The 8798-nt window shown below is 46.3% G+C and overlaps 1 protein-coding gene across 1 annotated transcript; it reads right to left on the reverse strand.

Annotated features, from left to right (window-relative positions):
- Nucleotides 1-8592, reverse strand: PRDX3 (peroxiredoxin 3). Its single transcript, XM_059661588.1, has 7 exons — nucleotides 8492-8592; nucleotides 7080-7215; nucleotides 5404-5545; nucleotides 3967-4102; nucleotides 2904-3007; nucleotides 1291-1456; nucleotides 1-800 (listed from the first exon to the last, which is right to left on the reverse strand). The coding sequence occupies exons 1-7, from the start codon at nucleotides 8525-8527 to the stop codon at nucleotides 747-749; spliced, it is 774 nt and encodes a 257-aa protein (XP_059517571.1). The 5' UTR covers nucleotides 8528-8592; the 3' UTR covers nucleotides 1-746.
- Between the last annotated feature and the right edge of the window lie 206 nt (nucleotides 8593-8798).

Here is an 8798-nt window from a genome sequence, read left to right on the forward strand (position 1 = left end):
AAATATTTTAAAATATATTTATTTTTTTATTATATGCTTTACATTGAGTGCCTCAGAAAATATAATTACAATGATTTCAAAATGCAATTCCTGGATTAAATAAATATCCCCTATAATTACCTTCAATCAATATTTAGAAATGTATGCAGACACAAAGTCAGCTAACAAATAAAATAAACAAAATAACTATTGAAACTACAAATCTCAGGGATGAGGAGCATGCATGATCAGTTAGGTCACTTTGCCACTGTTTTTTTTAAATACATGATTCACATTGTTTCAATCAAATATATCTCCACTCCAAGAGTTACATTAGACTGCTAATACTAAAACTTAAAGCTATGATCCTGTTACCTTAAAAAAAATTCAGTTTAATACAAAGAAATTCAGAAAGAAAATTTCAGGACTCTTGATCAGAGGCTTTCGCTACTTGTCCTACACTGGTGTACACAGGTTCAGGTAAGGCTAAGGAGAGAGTTTCTTATTGAAGACATGATCAAAGAAACAGGTGAACTAGGTAGTCTATAAACTAGCTAGCCATCAAGAAGTTACCAATAAAGGACTCATGTTAGTAACCATGTTTAAAAAGCCTTAGCCAATGTTACAAAAACAAAACATTTATAGAATATTACTTATGAATGCAAACATAATTGATTTTTGCTTTCTACACATAATCATCTTTGAGATGCTAAAAATGAGCTCCAACTGTGGTTCTATCGAGAAGCTGCAGGTGTACGTTAGACGATCTACTGATTTACCTTCTCAAAGTATTCTTTGGAAGCAGTTGGATGCGGCTTGATCTGAAAATACAAACATTTAATTAGCTGACTTTAAGATAGTAGTTTCAAAAGTGAGTTGAAAATTCCCAATTTTTAATTTCTTAAAAAATAAGTTAAAAAAATATATATTGATTCAGAGAGGAAGGGAGAGGGAGAGAGAAACATGAATGAGAATCATTGATTGGCTGCCTCCTGCACACCCCCTACTGGGGATTAAGCCAGCAACTCAGAAATCAAACCATGATCTCCTGGTTCATAGGTTGATGCTCAACCACTGAGCCATATCGGCCAGGCTACCCTAAAATTCTTTAGCTTTTTCCAGTGCTGGCCTGTTTCCTTTAAAATACATGCAAGAGAGTTACATTAACAGCTTGCCTAACCCCTGGTCCCGCCTCTCAGAAGCAGCATCTGTGGCCCTGCTCCAAGCGTGGACACTCCAGGCCAGCAGCCCTGAGGCAGAGTACCTGGGATCCTCTGTTGGGGCCCCCGGGCTTTTGAAAAGGAAACCTACCGTAGGAGAATTTGGGGTCCAATTTGCTGGGCAGACTTCTCCATGGACTTCCACAAACTGGAATGCTTTCACCAGGCGGAGGGTCTCTTCCACGCTTCGGCCCACCGGGAGATCATTGACACTCAGATGCTTGATGACTCCATTGGGGTCAATGATGAAGAGACCTCTGCATCAGAACTGTCCTCATTAGTGCATCCACAGCACCAGAGTAGAAAGAACCTAACTTCTACCCTCTTCTGGCTTTAATTCCCCTGAAGAAAGCGCTTGTTAAGTGCTATCATCTGCTTAAAACAAAGTTTCCAGTGTTAGGCAGGCTGGACCAGGCCACCATGGAAAACAGGCAGTATGGTCAAGTTTACAAATGGGACCTAAATGTTGCGCGGGATCTAAAAGTCACAGAGAGCAGAGACTTCTTTCCTTATCAGTGACTTAGCAAGCATTCTTTGGGCGGCTTTATCAACTCTTGGCAAGAAACCATAAGCAAACGGGAAGGGATGCACATGTATTTTATCTATAGTCAGTAAATACTTATGAAATGAGTGAATTCTTGAGTACATGGGGGAAAAATCCCATGGGAAAATCTTTGCAGGAAGAATTAAGTCTATGCAGAGCAGAAATCTAAAGGAAGAACCCACTTGAAACATCATATATATATATATTTTACTTTAAATAGTTTTTTTTAATTGAATTTATTGGGGTGGCATTGGATAATGAAATTATATAGGTCTCAGGTGTACAATTCAATAATACATCATCCACATATTGTACTGAGTGTTCACCACCCCAAGTCAAGTTTCCTTCCATCACCATTTATTCCCCCTAGAAAAGTGCTTCCTGGAGGTAGAGAACCACCCAACCCCTCCTTCACTCAGCGGCCATCAAGATGCCAGTTCTAAGGTACGTTCTCATCTCTCCCAGAAAGGCTGAGCTTGAATGTGGGACTGTTAAAGGCAGAAAGCTTTCCCACTGAAAGGAAAAAAGGTGTAACCACAGAATCAACGAGGACAGAAATGACATTCTGAGACGGGTCGTGCCAGCTACCAGGACCCGTGCTAACCACTGTAGCTGCCTCATCTTGCGTAGTCTTCACAACCGACCTGGGAGGTACGTTCTCATTTTAGTTACGGAAAAGCTGGGACTCGAGGAGGTTACATAACTTGCCCTGAGTCACACGGCTATTTAGGAGCTGAGCTTGAATGGACAGACGGACGGACACACACATACTCCGGCTGTTTTTGATTCCAGGGCTTTTGGAGACCTCCCCCGTTCCAGGATGCTGACCTCTGCCCTGTAGTTCCCCTTCTCCAAAGATGCCAGGAACGTGCCCATGAAAGCGGCTCTCAGAAACAGCGGAGCAGTGCGAACATCAAGACACATATCCTTCTTCAGAGAGAGACATGGTGGTGCCGGGGGAGGGTTGGGGGGGGGCAAACATGTCTGGGCTATTTCTGACAGATGGCCAACCCTCGAAGGAGGCATTCATTGGTGCTTAGTAAAAATTAAGGAATTGTGGTTTTCCAAACGCTTTACCAAGGTCTCTATAAATTCCCTAAGAAGTGGGATGGTGCTAAACATGAAAAACTATTTTAAATTCATCAGGAACTGGATCTTACCTTAGTGCAAGACCAGGACCTTCTAACAGCACACCGTAGTCTCGGGAAATCTGCTTAGTCAAATCTGACAACAGTGGGATGTTCATGTGGCCCAAACCGCCATTCTAATGAAAAGGCAAACAGGGCTGGTTCTCATCTGTGCTCTCACAACACCCTGGGCCAGGTACACGAGGTGTGACACCAACAATCATGGCAACAGGCAGCAGTCACTGAGCACCAACAACCCAAACGCTGCTCTCAGCTCCATTAACTCACTTCTTTTAACCAACTACCCTGGAGCAGATACTATTAACACCACCATTTACAGATGAGGAAACTGCAGGACGAAGGATAAGCAACTTGCTCCAGGTCACAGCTAGGAAAGGACAGAGGCAGGATTTAAACCCAGCTGAGACTACAGGCCTTTCTTTTCCTACACTGGTGAACACAGAGCGAGAGAGAGACAGACACTGACTTGTTGTTCCACTCATTTATGCATTCACTGGTTGCTTCTTGTATGTGTCCTGACCAGGGATCGAACCTGCAACCTTGGCATATCAGGACCATATTCTAACCAACTGAGCTTTTTATATTCTTATTTAGTTGAAGGTTAATTTCTGAAGCATAGAAATGGAAGAGTAGGTAAAAAACTGAATAACTGGTATTGACAGTCCAGCAGCTTAGTTAGAAATTTTGACTCTCCCACGTAAGTTTTTAGGCAAAAATACTGATCATGCAGAACATTCAAATCAGAGAACATAACCACCATCTCACAAGCCATGCAGGGTACATGGGATTGACAGGGTACTGGTGGGAGGGGAAGCAACAGACCCCAGCTGTTCCAGCGCCCTGCTGAGCCTGCTCTCCGTTACGGTGTGTACCTTGGAAAATATAATGCAGTGGGGAGCAAAGATGCATGCCATGCAATGCCGAGGAAGACACAGACACAGGTTAACAGAATTCGCCAGTAGGTGAACAGCCACTTCAGACTACTCATGCTTTAACAACTTTCAGGTTCGTCTTTGATGGATCTTTTCAGTTGTTAAGATCATGAGAGCAAAGGCAGGGTGCACGATGTCCGTACCTTCCTCGGGGTGTTGATCCAGGCGAGATGGCTGAAGTGGGAGTCCACAGAAACGGCGACAACGTCACAGTTCACATCGCGGAACTCATTGGCTTTGTCACTGAAAGCAATGATTTCTGTGGGACACACAAAGGTGCTAGAGAAAAAGGGTAGAGATTCCCATCAGAGAACTTAAAAACCATTTCCAAAAATGGGGTGGGGGGATAGTCTAAGAATGAAGAACAATTTTATTTAAATAAAGTAGCTTTACCCTGGCCGGGTAGCTCAGTTGGTTAAAGCATTATCTCGATACGTCGAGGTTGCAGGGTCGCTCCCTGGTCAGGGCACATATAAGAACCAACCAATGGCCCTAACCCCGTGGTTCTTAACCTTGGCTGCACATTAGAATCACCTGGGAATCTTTTTAAAATCCTGATTTCTGGGCCTCATCCTCTGGAAATTGTTTCTTTGTTACTAATGTGGCCGCACCCCATAACAAAGAAACAGAATTTCCAGAGGATGGACCCAGAAATCAGGATTTTAAAAAGATTCCCAGGTGATTCTAAAGTGCAGCCAAGGTTGAGAACCACTGCCCTAGCCGGTTTGGCTCAGTGGATAAAGCGTCAGCCTGTGGACTGAAGGGTCCCAGGTTTGAGTCCAGTCAAGGGCACATGCCCGGGTTGCAGGCTCGATCCCCTGTCGGGGGCGTGCAGGAGGCAGCAATCAATGATTCTCTCTCATCACTGATGTTTCTATCTCTCCCTCTTCCTTCCTCTCTGAAATCAATAAAAATATATTTTAAAAAAACAAACCAACCAATGAATGCATAAATAAATGAACAAATCAGTGTTTCTCCTCTCTCAAATCAATCAATCAATCAAGTAGCTTTATAAGAAAACTCATTTTGCCTGGCCGGTGTGGCTCAGTTGTTGACCATCACCCCAGGGACCAAGAGATCCCAGTCAGGGCACATGTGCAGGCTGCAATTTGACCCCAAGTAAGGAGCATGCAAGAGGCAGCTGATCAATGATGTTTCTCTCTCATCGATGTTTCTATCTCTATCCCTCTCCCTTCCTCTCTCTCTCTATAAATCAATAAAAACATATTTTAAAAAAGAAAACTCATTCTATCATCTTTACTTTCTCATTTTCTTCCAGACCAGTGCAAACTTCCTCATAGACTGGCTTGCAGGAACCACCGTTCCTGTCTTTAGTAAGAGTATGGTCTTACTATAAAACCCTACCACTTTAAAAAGAATGCCACCCCATCCTCTAAATTTGTTACTTGTAAATTAGCTACAGATGCAGGCTGTATCAACAAGGCCATCAGTAATAAAGGCTCAGAGAGAATCCTTCCTTCGACAAAAAGCCTAACTAGATACAGGCAATGTCAGTGTGCAGGCAGGGATCTTTGCTTGCTCTCAGAATGACATAAAAGCATCACAGAAATGACACTTACAAATCCAGAGGATAGAAGAAGAGCACCAAATATTTCCCCTTAAAGTCATCAAGGCTTAGTTCTTTGAACTCTCCATTGACCACGGCTGTGCCTTTAAAATAGGGCGCGTGCTGGGTGACGGCAGGAGCGCGATACGAGGAACCTGAAAAAACCCACAGGCATATAGAGTTCATCGTTTGCTAAAACAAGCACCTATCTGATTGTATTTAAGCCTCGCACAATAATTAATTGGTAGCATCAATGAATTAAAAGAATCAGTTCAACTCTACATCTTAGGTACATTTCTTTTTTCCTTCCATAGTTCTAGATTGTACACAAATTCAATGAAAAGTGCTACGGAAACTAAAAAGATGGCTGGAGATGGCAGGGATGGAATCAGAATTAAGGAAGACATGAAACTGGATCCTAAATATGGTTCAGATTTTGCCAAGTCCAGATGGGACAGGGCAAGTGGCATGGAGGAAGGAAGAGGGCACAGGCGGGGAGTAGCCGGTGGCAGTGTGAGCAGAACAGACGGAGCGGTGTGTGGGGGAGAAGAGTGGTAGATAACGCAAGAATGGCTGAAGGCCATGCTGCAAGGGCCCTTAAGTATCAGGCCGAGGAGTCTGTTCTTGAAAGAAGAGATAAAGGAGTCCCTGGAGTTTCTCACGTAGGGCTGGAAGAGGGGCTGGCTGTTCTTAGGAAGATGACTCTGGTCGGGGAGGGTTAGGGGAGCAGGAGGAGGGGAGACTGGTGTTAGGAGATTTCATTATCTGAGTGAGAAGTACGCCGGGGGAGGGTGTGGCAGAGAGATCAGGAAAAAAGGAAAGAAGTCAAGAGATGTGTCAGAACTGGAGAGGACATGCTTCTTCTATCTGGGAGCAAGGGACCAAAGAGCTCCCGTGTCAAATGCCTGGGCCTCAGAAACAACAGGAGCTGCGGGGAGCCGGAGTCTGGGAAGGGAACAAGGAAAGTTTTCCTTCTGTGGCATCAAATCACCACTAGGAAACTGTTAATGCTCCAAGGTGATAACATTGTAAAACTTTTTAGAACATTTCACCTGTACACAAAAGCTTCGCTGCAGTATATCCCCCAAACCATTACAAATGTTATAAAAGGTGAGAGAATGTAAAGGAGCCATTTTCAAATACCACCCGTTATTGGAGGCTGATCTCAGCAAAACCCACGTTCTAGAAAATGGAGTGTAAATCTCAAGAAATAGACACGCTTCACTCAGATCACAGAGGAGACTCTGGCCCAATGTGACCAACTGCAGCCAGCTCACAGGTTTGCATTCAGAAGCCTCAATTCCCAACATTCTGTTGGCCAACCCCATGTACCTGACACCCCTCCACGCCACGGAGGGCATCTGAGTCATCTCTCCCCACCCATGTTCCTCAACACAGGATTAAAACCTCTGGTAAGCAACAAGGAAATAAGACGCAAGTGCAGTTTACCTGTGGTTTTCAACTCTGGCTGCACATTTAGAATCACCTGGTGAGATTTAAAAAAAAAAAAAAAATACGGATGTTCTGGTCTCACTCCAGAGATTGACTTAACTGGGGTGGGACTAGGGCAAGAGTTGCTTTTAAAAGCTCCCCAGGTGAGTCTAATGTATAGCCGGGTTCAGAGCCCCTGCCCAGAGATGATGACTCATGTTCCCATTACCTGGGTCAAAACACGGCATTAACACTTACTGGTGCTGAAGGCAAGTTTTGCTTGACTGGAAGCAGGCCATAATACATTGGTCAAGCCTGTCCTTCGAGAAGCAGCAGGCCTAAGGGCTGCAGAGGCAGAGATGCCCCGAGGAATGGCACTCGCATGTCGGGCAACCTGGAAAGAGAAACACTTCGTATTAGGAAGTCCTCCCACAATGGTGGCTGAGGGCTGGCCCTGCTGAAAGCCCGTAAGCCTCAGCTGTCCTTGTTCCTGCGAACCAAAGGCCAGACCCAAAACTCTAACTGCATGGATTGGGTCTCCTTGTTCTTTTCTTCTGCTTCCTCCTCCTTCCAGACTGCCAGAGACGTTGGCCCAAGGATACAACGTTGCGGGTATGTAGGGTGAAGTCTAGAGAGCTATTGTGCAGCATGATGCTTCTACTGACTGATTCGGTACTGAACACTGGGAATCTGCCAAGAGAGCAGATTTCAGGGGCACTCATCACACACACAAAAAGGGAACTGGGAAGAGAGATGTTAATTAGTTTGACTGCAGCAATCACTTAAGTATCTGTATATCAAATCATCATGCTGTACTTCTTAAACAAACATACTTTTTATTTAAATATATACATTTTTAAAAACCAAGGGGACTTGGCAAGGCCCGGTGTATTTAAACCTTTTTGCCAGAATAATACGCTGCGACTATCTACCATGTCAAGGTTTTCCTTAGAAAAGACAAGGCCTTTCCAGCCCCACGGACAAGCAAACAAGTAGAGCAAAGGTCGGCCTCCAGGAGAATTTGGATGGGGCTCAAGGGAAATGTTTGCTCAATTTTACTGTCCAGCGTGACTCAAAGGAAGATACTGCATTGAGCCCCGCCATGAGTAAGGGGAAGGCGGGTAGCAAGGTTAGCCTTTTGCCAGGACAAACGCGAAGGGGCAGACCCGGGGGCGTGGGAGAGAAGTGCCTATTGCACTTTAGCACCTGGGTGACTTTGGCACTCTGGTGTCCATCCAGCAGTGAGCGGAGGCTCACTGCCACTCCTCGAGGAAGGCGCCATTCTTTCCATCTCAAGGGAAGGAAAGTGAACTGAGATTCGGGAAGGCCAAGTCACTTCCCAAGGTCATAGCGTCTATTGCAGAACCGGGACCTGGGGCAGGTCACCGGCCTCCAGGTCCAGGACCGTGTGCTCCCGCCTGGGGACCGGCGACTCCGAGCCAGGAGGAATTAGGGGAGGGGACCAAAAGGAGACGGGTGGCGGGGGACAAGAGGGCGGTTCTGCGCAGGCGCAGGGCTTTCCCTAGAGGAGGCCTCTGGGTCCGTTACCCGCGGACACCCTCCAAGAGCGACATCCCCCAGACTGCAAGGGAGTGGGGTTTTGTCTGGGAAGCACGTTCTCGGAGCCAGCACAGTGCCTCCGCACTTGCTCCCAGCTGGCAGGCACTCACCGTGGCCCGGAGCAACCTTCCCACTGCGACCGCCATCTTCAGCGCACGCGGGAGCGGCGGGGAGCACCCAGAAGCAGAGGGGGCGGGGCCTGCGGGGCTGGGGCCGGAAGGGGCGGGGCCACGTGTGCGGGGGCGGGGCCTGAGCTGGCGCCGAGGCGGGCCGGGAGGAGCCGCAGCCTCGCCTCCTCTTGTGGATGCTGCGCGTCTGAAGGTCCCTGGTGGGTCCCGCAGCCCCTATGGTGCGGGGTAAATTCCTAGTATGGCTTCTCTGAGGCTGAATACTTGGGAAAGCAATACTTCGTCTCTA

The sequence above is a fragment of the Myotis daubentonii genome, chromosome 13 (assembly GCF_963259705.1).
Source record: "Myotis daubentonii chromosome 13, mMyoDau2.1, whole genome shotgun sequence".
In the NCBI taxonomy this organism is placed as follows: domain Eukaryota; kingdom Metazoa; phylum Chordata; class Mammalia; order Chiroptera; family Vespertilionidae; genus Myotis; species Myotis daubentonii.